This window comes from Citrus clementina, unplaced genomic scaffold, assembly GCF_000493195.1.
Source record: "Citrus clementina cultivar Clemenules unplaced genomic scaffold, Citrus_clementina_v1.0 scaffold_5, whole genome shotgun sequence".
Lineage (NCBI taxonomy): Eukaryota > Viridiplantae > Streptophyta > Magnoliopsida > Sapindales > Rutaceae > Citrus > Citrus x clementina.
The window spans coordinates 4,790,292-4,816,172 of NW_006262201.1; the positions used below are offsets into that span (position 1 = coordinate 4,790,292).

Genomic DNA, 25,881 nt, shown 5'->3' on the forward strand with positions numbered 1-25,881 from the left:
AAAAAAAAGAATATATAAGGCTTTTAAATGTGGTAAGAAGAATCATTCGCCTCTCATATTTAAAAATTACAGCTTTTATCATGTAAGTTTATTAGTGCGTATTGTTGGGTAATGTAATAATTTACATTGATTTAGAATTCGTGGAGAGAGTTTGATGACATTATCAGTGTGTATTGACAGGGGACATAATTTTTAGTGTACACAGTATAATGGGTAAGCGTAAGGCCAATGTCGCAGATGACATTAATATTCAGTCTGAGAAGCGGGATCCTCTGAGGCCGGGCAAGCATTCGTACATATACTACTTGAAGAAACTAATTCATTGTTGAATTTTATTATTGACATTTTGTAGTCATTTCAGTTTAACAGTGCAATAATTTTAATTGACATACAAGGAACTGATATTTGATATTATTTTTCTATCTACAGCAAGATAGAATCCCAAAAGTTAAAGGAGGAAGGTGTGAAGGTGGATGAAACGGTTTGTAGACAACTTTTCTATGTTGCAGCCTACTAATTAAATAGTTTGGTTGATGATTGGCCAATGAATATATATATATTTTTTAGTGTAGGTTAAGGGGCGTATACGTGACAAATGGTTGAAATTCAGCGCGAAAGATAAAGCCGAATTCATCAACAGTTATAATGAAAAGGTTGAAATGAACTCGAGATTGGCCAGTGGATTGTTAAGTGAACCGATTCCAACAATGGAGAACAATTCTGATAAGGGTAATCACCTATGTCGATGTAGTGTTTTGCGGTTCTCCAACATTGTTTCTTCGTTATCTATTGAACAACAAGATGTTGTGAGAGAAATTGGTTTCAGAAGCTTGTTAGGTTTAAAATGTGGGCGACTTAGGCAAGATTTATGTAGATTGTTAGTTAAGCAATGTAACGAAGATAAGCGGTCGATAACAGTCCATGGAATGGAATACAAGCTTCCTCTGGAAACTTTTACAAGCGTGATGGGTGTTGGTGACAGAGGAACACCGATTGTGCTTGGTGGTGAAGATAGTGAAATTACTGACTTACGAGCCAAGTATTGCTCAGGAAAGAAAGGCATCCCAATAGGTAGTTTAGATGAAAAATTAAAGACAAATAGTTGTGCAGATGAAGATTTCTATATTCTATTTAGTCTATTTGCGATTGGAACTATTTTGTGTCCAACTACAGCTACATACATCAACCCATCATACCTTTATGCTTTAAAAGACGTGAGTAACATTTGCGACAAAAATTGGGCCAGCTGGTCTTTCAATTTTTTATGGGAAGAAGTTTCAAAGTTCAACGAAAATAAAATTTCCTCGATGAGTGGATGCGTTATATTTTTAATGGTATGATTTATTTAGTAATTTGTATTCTCGTTAGTTAAACGATTATGGTATTATCGATTATTATTTCCGTATTAACTAATTTTTTGTTGTTTGCAGTTGTTCTACATGTCATCAACTAAGTTTCAGCTTTCTTCTGTTGCCGAGAATGGATGTCCTCTTAGTGCATAGACTGATAGTGAAATAAAAAGATTCCTCAAGTGGCGACAAAAGTATGGTGACTTTGAGAGCAATGCGGTTTATTCCCTTCTATAATTGTATAGTGTTTTGTAGTTATGTTATTAAATTGAATAGATTATTTATGGATATTTGTAGTTAATGCAGGTTCCGATGCGAGAAATCAGTTGCGGCTCATCAGGTGCTCAAAGTGAAGGACAAATTGACAATGGTGACGCCGCAAGGCAACATCCATTTCATGCTATATTAGCAGTAATGGATAAAATGGAGGAACATATGAGAAGAAATAATGATTTACTACAAAAAATGGGCTTGAAAATGGATTCTCTTACTGAAAAGGTTGAAAAGTTGGAACGAGCATATTTTCGTCAAGAAGGAGCAAATGTCGCTGATGATAGTCAATCACCTCCTACATATACTGGTGCCGAGGCAACTGATGGTCCAATCTTTTCCTCTTCGAATATGGAGATGCACCCACTTATCCCTGCAATTGTCACGCTTTCAGATCTAGTACGGGAAAAGCGTATGCCCATTGAAGTTAAAGAACGAAAAGTTGTGTACCTCAGCACATCCACTGATGAAGAGGTTGTCCTAAAAGAAAAGTTGGCAGAAGTATTGCAAGACGCGATGAAGCCTAAATTGGTGCCGGAACTTCAAGATGAGGTATACATAGAGTAATAATTTGTTAACTTTTGTCTAAACTATATATGATTTAGTCTAATCTTTCTTCTTTCTTTGTCTTGAATAAATATGTAGTCTTCCGCGCAACAAGAGAAGAAATGTCAACAGCCGCAAGATTTTAATCCGCTGTCTTTAGGCCCTCCTCGGCCATACAGAAATCGAAAGCTGGGGCGGTACCAGTTGTTCCCGTATGATCAAGTCTCACGCGGTCCAAAGCCAAAATATCGAGCGGGCCCTTTTTTCATGAATGAGCCGGTGACCCTCGATCAATTGAATATGCTCCAATATGGATTTGACAAAAGCGCTAGCCTAGAGTAACAATACCTTCATGGCCACTCATCAAGCTCTTTTCGTTTAATATGTTGTCATAGTTATTTGATTTTGTTAATGTATCATGTGATTAACATACAGTGAAATAATTGTGCGATCAAGTCATGAGGATATCACTCGGCAAGGCTTGTTATCACTTTTGCCCGATGCATCACTTGACGAGGAGGTTTGTTCGTAATTTGACTTTAATGATGAAATTGTAATTAATAAAACCAATTATAATTGTTCTTGTGTTTAGATTATTTTCATGATGAGTGATTACCTTACACGACGTGAGTCGTGCAAAAGCCATGGGCAACCAATAAGCTAGTTCCTACCAACAAGATATGCAGTTACTGATTCGTTCCTGTCTTTTTTTTCATATCCTTTTTCTCATCATTAACTACGGTAATTTCAGTTGTGTTTTATATGAATTTGATGTGATGAATATGTAGCAATTTGCTACAATACCAAATGCACATTTAGATGGTTTCAAGGCTGCCTCCCAATACCGCAAACGTTACATGTATGACCTGCACCGGTGCCATCAGGTAGCGTGTGTGTTTGTTGAAATGATTTTTCGTTATGATCGATATTATGTATGGTAAAAGTGACCCAAAGTTGTTCTTGAATAGATCTTTGTTCCCATGCATGATGGTGGCCACCATTGGTTTATGTTGTTGGTAGAAATTTAAGACAAACAAGCGGAGATCTAGGATCCACTACCGGATGCACGACAGACACGAGATCGAGAAATCCAAGTGAATAGTATTGTAAGTCCAACTAATTTATGATAAAAACGATGAGTTTAGTTTTCTGGGTATTGTGTTATTAATACATGTGATGTATTTTTGCACTTGAAAATAGTTACACTCGTTGGATGCTATACTTTATGCCGTCGTGGATGCTACATATTCAGTATCTTGGACTTTCTTGTCATTTGCAGTGACCCATGGGGAAGGAGTTCCACGGCAACCTAACGGTTTTGATTGCGGAGTTTACGTCATCAAATTTGTGGTACGCTCCCTTATTCGCCTTATGTGGTTTCTTGGTTGATTTTACTACTGTTGTTGGGCCACTGACATGATGAAAGTGCATGATTATTTCTGCAGCATAACTCACAGAATGTTCGGGCGCAACTTGCGTTACAACTTATAGACTCTCCGTTCAACGAACAACGCGATCAATTATTGACGTTGGCTAATGCACACTACAGTAACGCTGCAACGTACATAAATGAATCGAAGCTTGCATCAACAGTGAAGCCTCGTAATGTGTCCACTAGAAAAGGTCATAAGAACAGTTGCACAAAATGTCGTTTCAAGCGGAAGGTTTGAGATTGTTGTGAATATAGATTATGATAATTTTTTGCTGACTTCATTCACAACTATAAACTTTTGCTAAATTTACCTTGTAACTGGATTTGACGTACGAGTCATGTAAATTGTTTTGATGATCCAAAGGCGTAGAGGGATTAATAGGGCAATTATGATTTTTTCCTTCGGCAACTGGTTGTCTTAATTAATACATGTTGAAAGGAAGATAATTGTTGTAAATGTTGCTATTATCACTAAGTACGCAAAATATATTATTACATTGTCATTGTTCACTTCTTACATGATAATATAACTCAATGATTTCCAAAAAGTTCGTTCTGCCCCCTCGGTTTAGATCCAAAAAGTACATCATTAGCGATCATCCCCCATCCTCCAAGTATGTGTACCGTCCTCAACTGAGCATAATATAAATCCGAGTTAGTTAAACAACGTAAGAAAGTTTGCCAAGCAAATTCATATATCATGGGAAATCACTTACAAGTTATTATGAGGCCACCAATTATAGTATGTGCTTGCATCGGTTTCATAGGTTATACCAAATGTGTTACTGCTGTCGTAATGGTCGTCAATTCCTTCTGAGATGTTAAGCCTCCAAGGACAAGTTGTCTCGAACGTAAATGTTGGGGAACTTGGCGAGCTTGATTCCATTGAAACAGGTGGTGTTAACACATTATAAGAACAATGCCTTGGATGATCGTCAGTCGAAACACAACCAATACCGCCAACGCTGCAATGAAGGTCATTGGGTTGCATGTCCTTTGGCGGATATAGCGGGCAAGTCTGTTTAGTATGGCCAGGCTGAAAACACTGACTGCATTTGCGATTTTTAGCCCCATCGTGTTTAACGGTTTTAGAGCAACCTTTACTATTAACTGTAAACGGGTCTTTCAACTTCATACCTGCTTGAAGTACACAATTCCTGGCTCGTTTAGCTGATTCATCATCCGCAATCATCTGTTCAACGCGAAGCGTCAGCCGTTGAATCTCGTCTAACGCTATCATATAACTTTGTTCATTCTTTACGGTGAAAAGACAAAGATTAGTACATGCCGCTGAAAGCGAGGCAAACTTTGCTGTTTCTAACACTTTCTTATCGAGGTGTGACGCTGCAGCTGTCATTTTCATCACTTTACTCACCTTCACTGATTTGGTCCAGTGACCAAGAATCAATGGTGGTGGTATGCGAACTAGTTGCTCGAACTTCATGACGTGAAATATATGCCTACATGGAATACCTGCTAATTCCATCATCTTACATGAACAAGTAATTGCAACTTCTTTACTATAAAATACCACTGTTCATTTTTGTTCTGGATGCTGAAATTTCGTTAAAGTATAGATGTTGGAATTAACTGTCTTGGCACACTCAAGCATAATCAGGGTGGCTTCTCCAAGGATCTCCATCCGAACCCATTTCAATACATTCCTTGTATATATTTCGGACGCATGTTTTTCAATGCTTTGCAGATGTGTTGTAAGAACTGGGGCTGTGTGGTTTGTCTCATACTCATCTTGGACTTCTTTGTGCCATATGCAATACATGGCACGATGAATTTTTCTAATGAAATCATACAGTTTTAACTTATGCTTAACAAAGCGACGCAAGTAAGAATTCAAGCTCTCACACCTTTGTGTGGTTCGCATTCCGGCGAAAAAGGTTCCTTTCAAATAAGCCTCTGCCCATTTTCTACGCTTTGCATACATTTTTTCCACCCAAGAATTTTGTTCCAGTCCCAGATCATAGACAACAGAGAACCAATCTCGATCAAACTCCTCCGTGGACATTGGATTCAACATTAACTGCCGAAACTTCGACGTGAACTCATTTCTCTTCACATTTGCTTGTGCATTCTGCTCAAGATGCCAGCAACAGAGTCGATGTACACATCCAGACATAACAGTTTTAATCACTTCCGACATAGCTTTATCACCATCTGTTATGACACTTATGGGTTTTTTTTTGTTTCATTGCCGATAAGAAAGTCTGTAGCAGCCACACATATGATTCAACAGTTTCGTCAATCAGTATCGCAAATCCAAAAACAGTAGTTCTTTTATGATGATTTACACCAACAAATGCGACCAAAGGTTTATTGTATGCATTTTTCTTATACGTTGCATCAAAGCTAAAACATCTTCAAATTGTTCATAGTCGTACCGAGCAACAGTGTCGGTCCAGAACAAGTTTCGCAGTCGATTTTCCTCATCAAGAGTATACTCGAAGTACACTCTAGCATCATAATCAACCCTTGCAGATAAGTATGCAATGGCAGCCTCTGTGTCGGTGTCAATAATTTGTGCACGATGATATGCGTCTATTCTATTCCGCATGTCCTTACCCATATACCCAATATGATGGAACCCTCCTGCATGATCAGACTTGTAGTTCATGAACTGGCACACTTTCACCCCAACTTGTCGCAATGCCTTTGCGTGAGCCAAATCAGCTTCGTTGACAAGTCTATGCGAACGAAGAAATTGTGTCTCGTGCAGTTCAACCAAGAGATAAGTGTGCTAAAAAACGAATTTAGTTACCACGTACTTCCCTTTCAACTTATCATAGTTCACGCGAAGTTCCGCCTTCCACCCGTTACGAGTAATGCCCCTCGGTTCCCTGATTCTGTCTGTTTTCTCCATCCATTTTTTTAGCCTGTATCCCTGCCCTAAGCAAACCCATCGCCGACTTGCTACTTCACCACTTTTTCCATCACGATGAAGTTCACTTTTCTCACAGAGAATCCAACCGACTTAGCATACTTTTTATACCATATGTGGGCATCATTGACAGTATCAAAACACGATCCGACACCCACTTCAATGAGTTCACTTTTTTTAGGCAAACTGTAGGTCGTATGACTAGATGATATTGTAGCAGATTTGTCCCCAAAATAATCTTTGCTTTCGCTAGTTTGTGGGGGTAAAGACGTACCTGCACTTGCACAAATTTCCATCCCATTATCATATGACGGGTTGTCTTGGGGTCCACTTGTTTTCTGTTCCGATGGCTGGTTCTCATTGAGGTCTAACACCCATGCAGAAATGCTTCCCACGTCTAAAGATGTTGTCATGCTCTCTGGTTATCTTCTCTCAAGATTCTAGCATTTGAAGACCATCAAAAGGACCTAGTTGAAGACTTAAAAGAGTACTGTGTGGGTTATGTTTGTTGACATTCAATGTCTTCATTAAATGATGGGGTTTGGTTGGTGCTTGGGTTGGTGGATACACCATTTAAACGGCTAGCCTATTACCTAAAAAAGGCTTGCCGGTTTTGCATTTGTGCTCTCTGGACATTAAACGGCAAGCCTCTTAAACTCATGCGGCTAGCTTTTTTTAAATTGATGCTAACTAGAGGGGAAATGGCTAGCCTCTAAAATTGTAGAGGCTAGTCGTTTGTGTATGGGTGCTCATTGGAAGGGAAACGGGTAGCCTCTAAAATTATGGAGGCTAGCTGTTACTCTATGAGTGCTCACTGGATGGGAAACGGCTAGCCTCTAAAATTTAAGAGGCTAGCCTATTTCGCGTTAGGGCTCACTGGAGGGGAAACGACTAGCTTCTAAATTTGTGGAGGCTAGCCGTTTGTGTATGGATGCTCACCATTAGCGAAAACGGCTAACCTTTAAACTTTAGAGGCTAGCCGTTTTCGCTTTTGGTGCTCTCTGGACATTAAACGGCTAGCCTCTAAAAATAAAAGGCTAGCCGTTTTCTCTTACTAGAGTTTCTGCAACATGAACGGTCACCCTATTATTTTGTAAAGGTTAGCCGGGTTCAAAGCAATAAAACTGCTCATCTTCGTCTTCACAAAACTGGTCAGCCGCTTCTATCTCTAAAATCCGAATCCTCTCTCCCACGTTCTCAGCCGAAAGATCCACCATTTATAATCAGTTCATAGCCCAAATTCAACCTTAGAAATCATTTCCCACCATTTACTCTTGCTAAATTTAACCCTCGAAACCGAAAAACCCTAGGTTGTAAACCCCTTTGACTTCGGCAAATGTTTGCCAAAATTGAACCCACACATCCCTTTTAAACATCATTATCTTCCATCTAATCGGTTTATTCCTCTTCAAATCGCTGAAAAATCATAATGTCAACTTCAAGGCCACGTTGAGCGAAAGACAAAGGGAAAGAGGCGATTCCACCACCCAAACGGACACGGAAGGACGACGACCTTGTAGAACAATCTAATTTTGAATCAAGACACTTCCCGGACAAGCGTTTGGCCACCCGTTTTCGCCAAAGATTCATGACACGTAAGGTACTTGATACGTTCTATATTGTGCCTGATTGGCTTCGTAGCCTTAGTATTAACAATGGTAATTTGTTGCAATTGTTGGAGGAAGTTGGTTGGATTAATGCCCTTACGATTAATGAGAATGTGTATCCTGACTTGGTGAAAGTATTTTACTCTAATATGGATACTTCCGCGGAGAAAGAGAATCGAGTAATCACCAACGTTAGAGGAGTTTTGATTGAGCTTGATGATACTGAATTGAATTCTATCCTAGGAACCTCCGAAGATTGGTTAGAAATATATTCTGCTAGGAAAGTTCCTACGATTGATAACTTTGTTATGTTGATGCCGTTAGAAACATTTGTAGGCGTATTGATCTTTCTGATGAGGTCTGTACAATCCATTTCCGTGCTCAATGTCTATGCCTTCAATCGCGTATTTTACATTGTATAATTTAGAATATTGTCCTTCCTAGGTCGGGCCACTTAGATGATGTTACCCACATGGATGTTGCTTTGATTGATTCTATCCTCAGGCATCGGCCGGTTAGCCTTGGATACACTATTATACGCACCATGCTTTCCATACCTAACTTAATCAATCGTGCTCTTCCATATGGAAATTTCATCACGCAAATCCTTAAATACTTTAGGGTGCCCATAAACGAACCATCTTGTAAACCCTGTAGGAGTATAGGAGATGAGGCCGTGTATGCCTTAGGATTTGAGTGGCATAATGGAGCATGGGTGAAGTATACTGAAGCTAAGTACACAATGCTTGCTCCGAGTGATGATCGTCCTTTGAATTCCGTGGTTCCTGCTGATCAGCTGACTGATTTTTCACTTCCTTTCCGGGGTTAGTGTAGACGTGATGACCCTCCTACCTGTGAACCTGATCATGATGCTTCTGCATCTGCCGTACCACCTGCAGATCCACATGACTCCGGCGAAATTACTCTTCAATAACTTATGGACGAGGTGAGGCCACTTTCTGTACAGCAGACTAGCTTTCAGCATCACGTTCTGGAGGAGCACCGATGTTTGTCAGAGCAGTATCAGCAGCTCCTTCACGGACAACGCCTCTTGTTCGAGCACTTTGCCATTCCTTATCCGTTTCCACCTCCAGCACCACCATCCCCGCCGCCTCAGTAGTTTTCATTTCTTTATGCCATTATATATGTTTGGATGTTAGTTTTATGTTCGGATGATTGTTTTATATGTTCGGATGGTTGTTTTATATGTTCAAAAATTTTATTTGACAAGTTCGGAAGTTTCTTTTATATGTTCGGAAATTTGTTTTATATGTTTGGATGGTTGTTTTACGTGTTCGGAAGTATGTTTTACATGTTCGGAAATTTGTTTTATATGCCATCATGGCTGCTGCTTATTATAGCAATAGCTACCAACTGCAGCTGTTACTGGTTATGCAGCTGCCTGTTGCTGCATAAGCAGCAGCTGCTGCTGGTGTTGTTACTGCAGCTGCTGGCATTCCAGCAGCAGCTGGTGCCTGCAAAAGCAGCAGTTGGTAGCTGCTGCTGTTGCTGGTTATGCAGGCACCTGTTGCTGCATAAGCAGCAGCTGCTGGCAACTACAAGCAGTAGCATCTGTTGCTGGTGTTGTTGTTGTTGTTGCTGCATAAGCAGCAACAGCTGCTGGCTACTTTTGTAGCAGCTGGTGCCTGCATAAGCACCAGCTGGTGGCTACTGCTGTTGCTGGTTCTACAGCTAGTGGCTGCTGCTGTTGCAGGTCCAGCTGCAGCTGCAGTTGCTGGCTGCTTATGCCAACAGCAGCAGCATCTGAAATCCCCAAAATAAGCATTACCAGCAGGGCCATTAGTAGCTGCAACTGCTGGCATAATTAATCACGCACATTGATTTCAAACCATTTTGCATGCTATTTAATCAGTTCATCTTGACCTAAAACACAATATTTGTTATTTAGCGGAAGCAAAGGAAACTAAATGAACATTAAATCATTAACTTCGAACATGCGATCATTAACTTGCACTATGGAAATCATACAGTTATTGGACCAATAAACATGAGATCAGCACCATTAACTTGATATCGGGACCATTAAACTTGAAACAGAAGGAACCTGAAACTTAGGGCAATGAGCATGAAACATGTGATCATTAACTTGCAACCTAAAAAATTATATAATTAATGGACCAATAAACATGAAATCATGACCATTAACGTGATACATAAACAAATAAACTTGAAACCAGTGAACTTGAAACTTAAGGCAATAAACCTGAAATATGAGATCATTAACTTGCAACCATAAAAATGATTAAATTAATAAACTTGAAACTTAGGGCAATGAACATGAAACATGTGATCATTAACTTGCAACTTAAAAAATTATATAATTAATGGACCAATAAACATGAAATCATGATCATTAACGTGATATCTAAACCAATAAACTTGAAACCAGTGAACTTGAAACTTAAGGCAATAAACCTGAAATATGAGATCATTAACTTGCAACCATAAAAATGATTAAATTAATGAACTTAAAACTTAGGGCAGTGAACATGAAATATCGAATCATTAACTTGCAACCTAAAAAATTATATAATTAATAGACCAATAAACATGAAATCATGACCATTAACGTGATATCTAAACCAATAAACTTGAAACCAGTGAACTTGAAACTTAAGGCAATAAACCTGAAATATGAGATCATTAACTTGCAACCATAAAAATGATTAAATTAATGAACTTAAAACTTAGGGCAATGAACATGAAATATTGAATCATTAACTTGCAACCTAAAAAATTATATAATTAATGGGCCAATAAACATGAAATCATGACCATTAACGTGATATCTAAACCAATAAACTTGAAACCAGTGAACTTAAAACTTAAGGCAATAAACCTGAAATATGAGATCATTAACTTGCAACCATAAAAATGATTAAATTAATGAACTTGAAACTTAGGGCAATAAACATGAAACATGTGATCATTAACTTGCAACTTAAAAAATTATATAATTAATGGACCAATAAGCATGAAATCATGACCATTAACGTGATATTTAAACTAATAAACTTGAAACCAGTGAACTTGAAACGTAAGGCAATAAACCTGAAATATAAGATCATTAACTTGCAACCATAAAAATGATTAAATTAATGAACTTTAAACTTAGGGCAATGAACATGAAATATCGAATCATTAACTTGCAACCTAAAAAATTATATAATTAATGGACCAATAAACATGAAATCATGACCATTAACGTGATACCAAAACCAATAAACTTGAAACCAGTGAACTTGAAACTTAGGGCAATAAATCTGAAAAATGAGATCATTAACTTGCAACCATTAAAATTATTTAATTAATGGATCAATAAACATGAAAGCATAACCATTAACTTGATACCCAAACCATTAAACATGTAACCAAAGGAACATGAAACGGAGGGCAATAAACATGCAATATGTTATCATTAACTTGCAACCATGAAAATCATTAAATTAATGGACCAATGAACATGAAACCGTGACCATTAAGTTGATACTTGGACCATTAAACGTGAAACTGAAGGAAATTGAAACTTAGGGCAATAAACATGAAACGTGAGATCATTAACTCGCAACCATGAAAATAATGAAATTAATGGAACAATAAACATGAAATCAGCACCATTAACTTGATATTTATACCATTAAACTTGAAACTTCTTTTTTATTATTATAAAAATTATTTTTTTGTCTTGTCCTTAAATATTAAAATAATGAATATTTTATTATTATTTTATTTCTTATAATTAAATATTATTATTTTTATTATTATTTAATTTATTCAAGGGGCAACCGGTTGCAAAAACTGATTGCTCCCAGTTTTTTTTTTTTTTTTGGTGTTTGGCCGCCACTTGGCAGCCAAACCATTGCTCTGCTTTTTGCCTTTTTGTATTGCTTGCATGTATCACATACATGCATGTACTGTAGCCGCACCCTTAAAAAAAACAACAAAGCAAATCAGAGTAAAAGAAGAAATCACTTGTCAAGGCCGTATCTCGAGGTTGGGAATGCGAGATATCTTACGCCAGTCTCCTCCCCTGTTGCGATAACATTCTTCCAGAAGCCCACAATTCGACCTAATGATCAATTCCTTCAACGTTGTCGTCTGATGAAAGTGGTCGGGTAGTGCCTTTAATTTGGGGCAACTATCAATTGTCAAGGAAGAAAGACGTGGCATGATGTTGATGAAGGCGTATCCCGTTCTTGTAATCCCATAATTCCACTCTTTCAATTCCAACATCCAAGAAATTGTGAGTGATTTCAATTTGGGGAAGGCAATAATAACTGATGAAGATGAACATGAAGATGGCTCATGATGATCACTTTCTATCCCCAAAAATTCATTACCCACTCGTTTCACACTAATCATGTATGTTATGATGACCTTTTCAAGGGATGGCAATATTCCCAAAGGAGGCAGCTGGTTACAGTTTTCGCACAGAATGAGTTCCAAACTCCTTGGATTAGTTAATGACATCATCCAGTTAGGGAAAACATTGTTGCCTCTTTATGAATCTATCACTAATTCCTTCAAATCTAGAGGTGGTTTCAGGGCTTCAAGAAGAAGTTGATCGTCCTCGTTCTTCCTCATTTCTCCTCCTTCATCCTTCATATCAAACCAGAACTTCAAATTGAAGAGGTATTCCTTTCTATCAAGCTCTAATCTCTTAGCCTCATCCACATCTGACACATTTCCCAGTCTACGTAGACCACATACTTGGAGGAGTTCCAAGTTTTTAAGAGATTAAAGCCTACATCCTTTGTGACCATCAACAGCTTTTCCTCTGCTCACATGGAATTCATCAAATGTCCGAAGACTCGTTAATCTCGCAATCCCAGCCGGCATGCGCCCTAAGGAATCAGTTCTCTCATTTAGTAAATGCTTCATGTTTATTAACTTCCCAATCCCTTCAGGTAATTCTTTAAGATACCAACAATGACTAATATCTAACTTTTCTAGATTATATAACTCACATAATGGCTCAGGAAGTTTCCTTATGGACGTCAGACAGGACAAATTAAGGTACTTTAAATGTATCAACTTTTCTATATTTCTTGGAATCTCTAGAATGAAATACCATCGTGAGATAGACCATTTTCCTATATTTAACACCCTTAAACTTGTCAATTTCTCAAATAATTCCTTTAGCATCTTACCATTTAACGATGAATTGTCAAGCATGTTACCACCAATAAAGAGGCTACGCATTCTTTTAACTCTACAAGTGGAGACAGGAAATGAAGCTCCTTCACCAATAATTAACATTAAATGACAAACCTTCTTATCCAAAGAGTTTATGGCGTTGTGTTCTTTGCTACCATTAATCTCCATCGAAGAACATTCATTTTGACTTACAAATTGGGCAAAATCGTGTACTATATCATGCATCTTGCACGCTACAATAAGATTATCATCATCTTTCTTAAACTCTTGAAAGAAAGAGTGAGTGGCTAAGATGTTAAAATACTCTTCACCAATTATGTCCACCTCTTCATCTTGCTCTACACTAAAGTAACCTTGAGCCATCCACATCGTAATTAGTTTCTCTTTCATTATATTGAAGTCCTTTGGAAAGATGGCACAATATGAAAAACACTTTTTTCACTCTAGACAGCAAACCATTATAACTCAACAACAGAGGAGATAGAACACCTTTTTCAATCTCTTCGATTTTCCACAAATCACTATTTGAGATTCTCTACCACTCTTGTTCAGTTTTTTTAGAGCGCATGAGACTCCCCATTACCTTTGCTGCAAGAGGCAAACCTTTGCATCTGCTTGCAATTTTTTGCCCAATTTGCTCTAATTTCTCACATTCTTCAATGGACCGACCATGAAATGCTATCCTATTAAACAATAACCAACATTCCTCTTCAACTAACTCTTTGATGGAGATAATATCTAAATATCCCATCATGCACGCAACTGACTCTTTACGTGTGGTAACTAAAATTTTACTTCCATGGAGACCATTCTTTAGACAACGGTAGAATGGTTCACATTTCACGTAATTTCCATCCCACACGTCATCTAAGATAAGAAGAAAGCTCTTCCCTGCAATGGATTCATAAATATGTCTAAGAAGAGATTGGAATTCACCTAAATGAGATTCATGACCATCCAAAGCTTCGACCATTGCTTTGGCAACTCTGAACTCTTCAAAAGTTTCTGATACACACACCCATAGAATTTTATCGAACTTTCTTATCACCTCCTCATGATTACAATCTAATTGTGCGAGAGTGGTTTTCCCTATACCTCCCATACCAACAATAGAGATGATATGAAGGCCTTTTTGTTGCTCGCTACTCTCACACAACAGCTTGCTCAAGAGTTCATTCTTCTCACCAACTCTACCATATATCTCCTCCTCATCAATGAAGGAGGTACTCTGTACTCGCCCAGGTCTCGTACTACTGGCACCACCACTCTCAACAAACTTAAACATATCCTTTTGAGTGGCTATAACACCCAGCTTTTTATTGATTCCTTTGATCTTGACAGCAATGTCCTGACGGAGGATGATTTTTTTAAAACTAATGCTAGAGGCCGGGAAGCATGAACTTACCTGCTTCTGAGCTGAATGAGCATTCTGCTCCATTTGCAATCTGCGTCGTGCAGTGATCCACTCGTCCAACACATTTTCAATGTCATAGGATACGTCCTTGAGCCGACCCAACCAAACTCTGATGGATTTCTCCTTCACTTGCCTCTGCTCTGCGTCATTGAGCACAGCTTGAATCGTTTGAAGATGGCTTGTAAGCTTTTCAACTTCCTGTTCAACCCCCTTAACTAGCTTCACCTGCTGTGTCACCTCTTCGGTAGAAAAGGAAATCAGCTGCTCTAAGAGAGGAGAAACGACGGCGTTAACCATGGTGTTGGTGAATAATTTGGGATAAAGAAAGAGGAGAGAATTGAAATTGATGTTGCAAAAATGCATCCAGCCTTTTGCGTTCTTCTTATATGCATCTGTAATAATTCAAAGGAGTCCCCACACACTAAAGCTGATGCAAATGCCATGCAATTGAACGGAAGTTTCAAAGCTCGTAGAAAATTAAGAAGTTTAAAAAATTCAAGCAATGCAAAGGAGTTCCCGCACGCTAAAGCTGATGGGGAAACTAAGTGGATGTAAATGACTAGCAATTGCTGGGAAGTTTCAAAACTTATAGAAAAATAAAAAAGTAGCTTTTGTTTGTTATAGTATATGCAAGTAATCTGTCGAGAACAGTTGTAAATAACTCACTTTCGTAATATAGTTACTCTTTGTTGTTTGTTCATTTGTATTAGAACAAGAATCAATCAATCCTTGATCTTAGCCACTAACTTAGCATATTGTAATATTCATTCTCCTTTATATTGTTTCCTTTTCTATTATTTGATAGTTTGGTACTTGCCTTAGATGATTCCAATATTTTTGTATATAAGGATCTTGTACACAGCAACAAATAATATATGAGCATTTCCACAATTCTTTACATGGTATCAGAGCAAATTTTACTCATTTCTGCTTTTCTCTTTGACAATCATGTCTAGTAGTTTGAATCCAATATTAGAAACATCAAATTCCCCCATTACTGATGTTTCTTCACCATACTTTCTTCATTCATCTGATCATCCCGGAGCCATTCTTGTATCTAATGTGCTAACGGGTGATAATTATTCAACATGGAAAAGATCCATGAAGATGGCATTAAATGCCAAAAACAAATTGGGTTTTATTGATGGAAGCAGACAAAAACCTTCATCAACCTCACAAGATTTAAAAACTTGGGAGCGATGCAATGACATGGTCCTTTCATGGATGCTCAATGGAATAGAGAAAAATCTTGCCAATAGCCTCATCTATTGTGATACTCCACGCTCTCTTTGGCTTGGGTTGGAAGAACGTTTTTCACAAAGTAATAATCCACGGATTTATGAACTTAAGAGAGCCATATGCAATCACCAGCAAGAGCAAAAATCATTAGTGATTTATTTTAATACTTTGAAATTTTATTGGGATGAATTGTCCACATTAACCATTATTTCTTCTTGCAAGTGTGAAACTTCAAATGAATTGTAGGGATTACTAGAGACTGAAAAGGTGTTTCAATTCCTAATGGGTCTCAATGATTCATATTCTTCGGTACGAAGTCAAATCTTAGCCATGGAACCACTTCCAAATGTTGGAAAAGCATATTCAATTATTCATCAGGAAGAACGTCAACGACTTCTCCATGTTTCCAGTCAACCATCTATTGAATCAATAGCCTTGAAAGCCAATAATAAGACTCAAATGACCAGCCATCAAAATCATTCACACCCTAGCCATTTGCATGGAGTACAATAGACACAAGGACGAGGTAGACCTTTCTGCGATCATTGTGAGAAATATGGGCATATAAAAGCCAAATGTTACAAAATTGTTGGCTACCCACCAAACTGGAAACATTCAAATCGATCGCATGTGCTGCTCTTGCAACCACGAAGCCACAACAACTAGATGATCATCCCATTCCAACAGACAAGAATTCATCATCTCAGCCTACTATCCAAATTCCCGGTCTCACGGCTGAACAATATCAACAGTTATTATCTATACTTTCAATAAGTGAGCAGCCACCTACTGCAAACTTAGCTGGTAAAATCATTCCTTTTTGCAATTCTGCTATTAACTCATATAATAATTCTTGGATAATTGATAGTGGGGCATCTGATCACATGACTCCTAATATTTCTTCCTTTAAAAATTTTGTGCCCATGTCTCATGTCAAACCCGTGAGACTACCAAATGGCACAACTGTTCCTACAACAAAATATGGATCCATTAAATTATCCTCCTCTTTGACTTTAGATAATGCCTTATTTGTTCCTCATTTTAATTTTAATCTATTATCTATAAGCAAGCTAACCAAGGATTTGAACTGTGCTGCTATATTTTTCCCTTCATTTTGTGTTTTTCAGGACCTTTCAACGAAGAAGCTGATTGGAAAGGGTGAAGTTCAGGATGGACTATATTATTATGAGCATATCAATGGTCATTCTTCCCTTCCTTCAGTAATGAACGTTGCAAAGGAACCCAATTCCAATCTTTGGCATTTGCGACTCGGTCACCCTTCTAAAGACCGAATGCAGCGTTTGTCTTTTATTTCTGATATTGCATCATTTAATTCTTGTTGTGAAATTTGTCAACTTTAAAAAAACACTAGAAGTTCATTTCAATTGAATAAAAATCGTTCTGATATGCCATTTCAATTAATTTTTTGTGATATTTGGGGACCTCATCGCACATCTACATATACGGGAGCATATTATTTTCTTACTATTGTTGATGACCATACTCGTTGTACTTGGGTTTACCTCATGCGACACAAGTTTGAAGCTTTTCAATTATTAAAAAACTTTTACTTCTTGATCAAAACACAATTTCACACACAAATTAAAAAAATTCGTACTAATCAAGGATGTGAATTTTTATCAAATCAGATGCAATCTTTTTTTCATGAGCATGGCATCTTGCATGAACGCACTTGTGTTGAGACACCTCAACAAAATGGGGTAGCAGAACGCAAGCACCGACATATTTTAGAAGTTGCACGTGCGTTATGTTTTCAAGCACATTTACCTTTGTCTTTCTGGGGAGATTGTGTTTTAACTGCAACCCATTTGATTAATCGTATACCCACTCCTAATCTTGGTGGTCAATCTCCTTATGAAATGCTTTTTAAGACTAAACCTCACTATGATCGTCTTCGTGTCTTTGGCTATCTTTTTTATGCTCATACCAGCAGTGTTAATCGTCATAAGTTTGCTCCCCGTGCTACCAAGTGTATATTTGTTGGTTACCCATTTGGGTATCCCGGATACAAAGTTTATGATATCATTAACAAAAAGACTTTTATTTCTCGTGATGTTACTTTTGTGGAAACTGAATTCCCATTCAAAACTATCACCAATCAACAAGAAAATAACAATGTTTTACCTCTTCCTATCATACTTCCTGCCAATGAAAATGCACAGCTCCTTCCAACTTCTTCCAATGAGTAGCCACTCCACCAAGGTACATCTGATTCAGTAGTTCTCCCTTCTCCACCTCTTCGACGGTCCTAACGACAGTCTTGTCGTCCAAATTATCTTCAGAATTATATTTGCTCTACTGCACTTCACGGTACATTTGGCAACTCTAATATTTTTACTAATCATCCACCATTGGTAAGTTCTTTATATCCATTATCCAAGTATTTATCATATGACAAGTTTTCTAGTGATCATGTAGCCTTTCTTTCAGCCATATCTCACGATGTTGAACCAACTACATATTCTCAAGCCGTTCAACATGCTCATTGGCGCAATGCTATGGATATAGAGATTAAAGCTTTGGAGCAAAGTAACACTTGGACAATACAAGATCTACCTCCCGGCAAGAAACCAATTGGTTGTAAATGGGTGTTCAAAATTAAAAGAAAAGCTGATGGTTCTATTGAGAGATACAAAGCACGCCTTGTTGCTAAAGGATACACACAAACTGAAGGTTTGGATTACCATGAGACATTTGCATCTGTTGCAAAACTTGTGACTGTTAGATGTGTATTGGCAATGGCAGCTATTCGAGGGTGGTTATTATTTCAGTTAGATGTTCATAATGCATTTCTTCATGGTGACTTGCATGAGGAAATTTATATGACCTTACCTCTAAGAGTTCGTAAACAGGGGGAGTCTTCTCAATTTTGTCGGTTAAACAAGTCCCTTTATGGTCTCAAGCAAGCTTCTCGAAATTGGTTTGAAAAATTCTCATCCGCTCTTAAACAAATTGGTTACATTCAATCTTATGCTGATTCTTGTTTGTTTACTAATATGCACGATTCTCATTTTACATTGGTGCTTGTGTATGTTGATGATATAATAATTGCTGGTAACCATCTTGACACTATAACTGCATTGAAGATGTTTTTGCAGGCTCAATTTCATATTAAAGACTTGGGAACTTTGAAATATTTTTTAGGAATTGAAGTGGCTCGTTCAAAGCAAGGGATTTTCTTAAATCAAAGGAAATATGCTTTAGATATACTTCAAGACAGTGGACAATTAGGCACACGGCCATGTTCTTTTCCAATGGAACAAAACTTGAAGCTCTCTAACGATCAAGGAACCCTTTGTCAAAATCCTGACCAATACCGACAACTTGTAGGACGTCTCATCTATTTGACAATCACCCGGCCAGAAATTACATATGCTGTGAACATACTTAGTCAATTTATGCACACTCCAAGACGACCACATTATGATGCTACCCTGCGTGTCTTACGTTACATCAAATCTTCTCCCGGCGCTAGTATCCTCTTGTCCTCCACTAGCTCTTTGGAACTCTCTGCCTTCTCAGATTCAGATTGGGCAAGTTGCCCCATGAACCGTCGATCCACCACTGGATATTTTATCATGCTCGGTAATAGTCCTATTTCTTGGAAAACCAAGAAGCAACCAGTTGTATCGCGCTCTTCTGCTGAAGCCGAATATCGAGCCATGGCGACAACAACATGTGAATTGGTTTAGTTGAAAACTCTACTTCGTGATCTTCATGTGACCCATCCAATGCCTATATCTTTACATTGTGACAATCAAGCTGCGCTTCATATCGCTGCCAATCCCATCTTCCATGAGCGTACCAAGCACATAGAAATAGACTGCCATCTTGTTCGTGAAAAGCTTCATGCCAAAATCATTTCCTTAACTTATGTGCCTTCATGACAACAATTGGCTGACATTTTTACCAAAGCTCTTGGTAAAGATCAATTTCAATATCTTCTTGGCAAGTTGGGAGTTACGGATCTTCACTTCCCAACTTGAGGGGGAGTATTAGAACAAGAATCAATCAGTCCTTGATCTTAGCCACTAACTTAGCATATTGTAATATTCATTCTCCTTTATATTCTTTCCTTTTCTATTATTTGACCGTTTGGTACTTGCCTTAGATGATTCTAGTATTTTTGTATATAAGGATCTTGTACACAGCAACAAATAATATATGAGCATTTCCACAATTCTTTACAATTTGTATTCATTTGTGGCGATGATTTATTTATTAATTTTCGCACTCATTTTCAAATCAAAATGTGATTATATTTTTCTTTTCCCATAGCTAACTATATTCATCAACGATGATATCGAACGTTCAAGGATTATTATTGATGTTTTTGAAAGCTTATTTGATTTGCTTCTTTTGATTAGGAAAAGGTACCTATACGCCAAGGTTTAGAAAAATTAATAGTTTTTTAAGTTACTTATAATAGAAAAGCCTCTTTTCAGGCATCCCTTTAGTTAATAATTATTTCATCCTTAATTAATAATTATCTTCAATTAAGAATTTTTTAACAAATTCTATATTTGATAGCCATAAGATAAAAGAGCTATAATTAATAATCGCTAATTCATTATTAATTTTTTAAGAAAAATAATCTTTTTTATTTGTTTAAAAAAAATTAATATCTAACATTATAATTATGTTCTTCTTTATAAACAAAATTATTACATTTATTAGCTCACTTTTGAAGAAAAAAATAGTTTCTTGAAATAATGGTTCTAAAGGAAGTAAAAAAGATATCTTGTCAACAGTTTTTCATTTATAAAATATCTTACAACCTTATTGATTGTTGATATTCAGGATACACTTAAAAGTTGAATAAATTTTGAGCTCTTTTATGTTTCTTTGAATGTTGAAACTGCTGAATGTGCTTCATAAAAAAATTTCGCATAAAACCCATAGTGGACAAGAACCGGGCTTGAGTAGTAGTTATCTTTTAATCAATCCAAATTTATTTAATTAATTATTCTTTATTGACTTGCATCAACTTTATACCATAATAATAATAAACAATAATTAAAATTATATAAATAATATAATACAATAATAAAAATAATAATAACAATAATAATAATAAATAATTATATAATAAAATTAATAAAATTTAATGATGATGATGATGATGATAATATGAATATGAATATAAGATTTAATTAGTGGCCCATGTTAATATAATTTAACAAACTTTGGCTTTGATACTGACATTGACTGTTTTGAAACTGATGAAGAAATTGGAATATTTAATACGCTGCATCAGTATCTGCAATATATAATACGAACGAGTCTCACACGCTAGGTAAAGTAGATGCAAATGAACATGCAATTGGAAGAAAGTAAGCGTAAATTTTGTATGTAATGGATGCAAGTCTTTCTTAATTGTTTGTTCATTTTTATTCGTTTGTGGTAAACATTTATTAATGAATTTTTCGACATGTGTTAATTAATCAATGTGAACGAAAAAAGTCACTGATTAAAAAAGCAGCTTAATACTTTGTAAACTGTATTATTACAGTTACTGTGAGTTTAAAAAGTAAAGTACATGTGTTTAATAAATTTTATTATTAAAGTGCTGTTTTATTATATAGTGACTAAAATAAATACAAATTTAAATTGCGTTTTATTTTTTGAGTATGTTTGATAAATTGTTTATACATGTCCTTTTTTTTCTTTAAGTACATAAAATTATAATGTAAAAAAACTCAATTAAATAAAATCTAATGAGTTTTATAATTTATTATATGAATTTGATAAAAAGTCATACTTATACATAATCCAATTAAAATAAAAAATAATATTTGTTATATTTACATTAAATTAATAGTTGAGAGAATATACGCTAGCTATGATGGTAATTTAATTGTAGTGGTAATATGATATCTTATTCATCAACAATGATATGGAAACGTTCAGGAATTATTAATTGTTGTCGATTTTCTCGTTTTAGAAACATCACTTGTTGTGGCTCAACTTCAGATGCTCCCATAGTAACAAATCTAGATGCAATTTATAAATATTGGTATGATTTTAAGTTTTATTTCCAAAATTTTATTTATTTTTGTTGCGGATCGTTTTGGTGGCACTCTAATATATTGTGTACAAGTTCTATGTGAAGATTTTAACAGTTAATATGCCAGTGCACTGTGTCATCTACAAGTCAGTCAGCACATTTTTAATTATTCATCAAATTTTTTTTACTATAACATGTAATATAGTGCTAATTTGATTTAGAAACCTGAAATTTATTAAAGTTAAAAAAAACTATTAAATCGTACGTTTTAATAATATAATCTCATTACATTATTAAATTGTATAGTTTAATAGTTTTTTCATACTTTAAGAAAGTACAAAATCCTAAATTAGAGCATGAAATAAACATCAATTTACTGTTATCTTACTTGATAACTTTGAAAAATCATGAAGTCTTTATTTAATTTGAATAGCAAGCTCAATGTGAAAGCTAAAATTATTGAAAGGATTGCCCCACACGGTACATGTTGAAGAAAGTGAATGCATTGGTTTAATTGACTCGTGTCAACTTTATACAGTAAAAAATCGCTCTTTCCAGGAGATTATTGCTCTATTAATTCTTCGCTTTTTTTTTCCCTCTTTTTCTTTTCGATTAACTAACTTTATTACGTCGATGTCGAAAGGTTTCTACTTTCAATCGGAATTTCTCACGAAAGGCTTGTACTTTGAATCGAAATTTCAAAAGCATTTCTAAAAAACATGGCCAAAATTAAAAAAAGAAAAGGTCGCGGATGAGATTCTTTTGGATATGTAGACAGCGAAAATTAGCATATCTTTATTCTTAAGCTCAAAGCATTAATTACAAATGCGATGGCAGTTGCCGGATCCCCACGTTTTTTCAGGGCATTTTTGAAGAGATTATTCAGCGCAATCACCTTTGTTTTGACAAAGTCCAGGAAAATCAATGCATCTACAATAATCATGATAACAAAATTTTTTGCAGATCCTCATCGCCAACACACATAAGATATGCGCCTCCTTAGAATGTTAACAACAGACTTAATTTCAGATAACCAAGCGATAGATGCATCTACAATACAGCGGCTAATCTGTTATATATACTCCAAGAATCTCGTATGCTGTAGGTAACATGTCATAAACCAAGAGTACAACAAAAAATTTAGAGTTTTCATTAGAAATGTGCTCACTAATACTATTAAATATGCAAAATACATTATTTAATAAGTACAAATGCAAGCTTTTAAATACGAACTTCTGTGCATTTTACAGTGTTGTTTATTTCTAAATTCACATTTTAAATACACTAACTTTCGCCGAAAAAAAAAAGAGATTAATGTATTTTATGGGATGGAAAGAGACTAACGAGATTATTGCACAAGATGAGAATGATCAGGACTGAGGTCTTCAAAGAAGTTGTTTCATCCATGTTTACATAATAATGGCCTTGGGGCTTTGATTTACGGTTACAGAGAAACTGGGGTCTCTGTAATGGGCCAGTGGCCCATGGGCACTTATAATTTTATATCCAAACCTTTGAGACGATTAAGCTAGGTGCCATTAGTACTAATGATGGCGATATTTTCTGGCCCAATGTGAGATTAGAATGTCAGCTAAGCAATTGCATCATTCACTAATTATCATAACTTTGCAGTTAATAATGGCAAAAAAGTCTGGTTAAAAGTCATAAATACACGGTTAATAACGGCCAACAAATCCAGTCAATGAATGCACAATATCCGTATGAATATCCAAGTTTGTACTCTTTGTTGCGGTACATATTCTAATAACTGTTTGCTTCCTCTCATTATTAATTAGTCCTTGGGGTGGGGGGGGGGGGGGGGGGGGGAAACTCTATGGTCTCACTTGAATTATCAATAGATTTTACCAATTTTTTTGTTTTAATATTTCATTATTAGTCCTTGTTGCGATACACATCTTCAGGCTGAATTTGCTCTTTGTCTCTTAATTGATTTCTTGAAGCAATTTATGATATATGAAGCAATCGCTAACAAAATGAATTAATGTTATGCTTTGCAGCCACTGACATTCATTATCAAGCACCCACACCTATATAGAAGCATGTAATCATCTATATTCACTCCATAGAGTTTAATTGTAAACATCTGAAGCAGTTGGGGGTCATAATCATGACCATCTTAAGCCCGAATGCGACAAGGTCTTCTAATTGATTTTCTAAAATACAATATCACCTTGATTGTAAGGGGAATCATGTGCCCAAGAAATAGAGTTCCCCCCAATGCAAAACCATACGTAAGATAAAATATATGGAGCAGATGGAAGCAATGAAACGTATATGGTCTAGCAGGAAATCTATAGAGACCATGTAAGTCATTGCCATTACTGTGATTACAACCCACATTGTCCCCATAAAAAACGACATAAGAATCCTACGCTTCTGTAGTGGCAAGCCGCTTATGAGCAGTAGTATAATGCTCAGAGAACCCAGAAAATCAGTGGTGTTGAACAATAAAAAGCAAGTGTAACGATGTGTAGTTGCTGATGTCGGCAAGAAGAAGAAGAAGTGTCATCCCAAGGACTATTGAGGAGGGTCCCCACCAGCTTGGAAACATATACATTTTAACATTATTATTACACAAATACCCATATTTTTAGACCAAAAGAAATTAGAAGTATGAAAAATTGGGCATTTTCTACTCCTTTATTATTAATAGTTTGTTGTAGGTGTATTTAGTGACAAATTGGTTGCTACAAATTACAGTTGTCTTATGCATATTTGATGAAAAAAGCACTAATAAAATAAAGTTTGTTAGTTACTCATCTCTATTTATCTTATTTTGAAACACTTTCGATAAAAACAAGCTTTGCTAGAAGACATATAGGATATGGGTTGATCTTTATCATTCATCTAAACGATTACTCCACCTTTCAAGTTTCACTATTTTAGCTTTGAATATAATTGACTTGTAATGTAATCCTAGATAGCCATATTACTCCACCCTTCTAGTTTTACCATTTTATCCTTTAAATATTTTTGACTTAATAAGTAATCCTTGATAGCTATTTATCAAACTCATGGCATTGAGATCCACATGGGCTTATTATTATACAATTACTCATATTTTAGGATCAAAAGAAATTAGAAGTATGAAAAATTAGGCTATCGCCTTATTATTAATAGATTGTTGTAGGTGTATTTAGTGAAAAATTGGTTGCCACAAATTACAATTCTCATAAGCGTATTTGATGAAAAAAGCACTAATAAAATAATACTTGTTAGTTTACTTTTTATTTTTTATTTTTTGATGATTTGGTTTTAAAAAGAATGTTTAAATCATGAAAGAATCCTATTGTCAAAAGCTACTTTAATCAAAATAAATCAAAGCCATCCATTTATCTTTTTGAAGGTAACTATAGAAGCTTATGAACATAATTAGAATATGAAGTTTTGAATCGGACAGGTGTTTGAAAATTTAGCACTATCAGAAGGTTTTCTGTGAAAGAATAAAAACTAAAAATGATAGTGATAACTGACGAAATACATATATAACTTCCTAATAAACTCAAATCCGAATACGTCCTCTCATTTCTCTCATCGTCAAGCTCCCAAAATTCACTCCATGCAGCTTTGTCGAGAATCATAAACAAGTTTTTGGCGAACAAACCGAGTTATTACATTTGCCTGCTCAGTATCCTTGACCTGATTATATAGGCAACCGAACAAATTTACTCAAGTTTAATCCTGAGAGTTTCAAAACAACGAAAAAGATGATATATAGCCAAGGGTTCAGGTTCCACAGCTTCTGGAAAGTCTTGCCAACAGAATCTCCAAGCAACAGCTTATCACATCTAATTTAAGCAATAACACGGGCAGCCATCAAATCCTCAAATTTCCCAGCAGCAGCTATATGCAAGCATGCATACGGCTCTCACTTGATAGCACACCAAAATGCACAAAAGGCAAA

General features: G+C 36.1%; 4 protein-coding genes across 4 annotated transcripts; all 4 read right to left on the minus strand.

Annotated features, from left to right (window-relative positions):
• Positions 1-5,134: 5,134 nt before the first annotated feature.
• Positions 5,135-5,755, minus strand: LOC112097806 (protein FAR1-RELATED SEQUENCE 5-like). The gene has a single exon (XM_024183387.1). The coding sequence runs from the start codon at positions 5,753-5,755 to the stop codon at positions 5,135-5,137; it is 621 nt and encodes a 206-aa protein (XP_024039155.1).
• A 144-nt stretch (positions 5,756-5,899) lies between these two features.
• LOC112097807 lies at positions 5,900-6,903 on the minus strand. Its single transcript, XM_024183388.1, has 3 exons — positions 6,765-6,903; positions 6,378-6,582; positions 5,900-6,296 (listed from the first exon to the last, which is right to left on the minus strand). The coding sequence occupies exons 1-3, from the start codon at positions 6,901-6,903 to the stop codon at positions 5,900-5,902; spliced, it is 741 nt and encodes a 246-aa protein (XP_024039156.1).
• A 5,715-nt stretch (positions 6,904-12,618) lies between these two features.
• LOC112097808 (disease resistance protein RGA2-like) lies at positions 12,619-13,644 on the minus strand. Its single transcript, XM_024183389.1, has 2 exons — positions 12,867-13,644; positions 12,619-12,794 (listed from the first exon to the last, which is right to left on the minus strand). Exons 1-2 carry the CDS (start codon positions 13,642-13,644, stop codon positions 12,619-12,621), a joined length of 954 nt encoding a protein of 317 aa, XP_024039157.1.
• Positions 13,645-13,810: 166 nt separating this feature from the next.
• On the minus strand, positions 13,811-14,986 carry LOC112097809 (putative disease resistance protein RGA3). The gene has a single exon (XM_024183390.1). The coding sequence runs from the start codon at positions 14,984-14,986 to the stop codon at positions 13,811-13,813; it is 1,176 nt and encodes a 391-aa protein (XP_024039158.1).
• Positions 14,987-25,881: the final 10,895 nt, after the last annotated feature.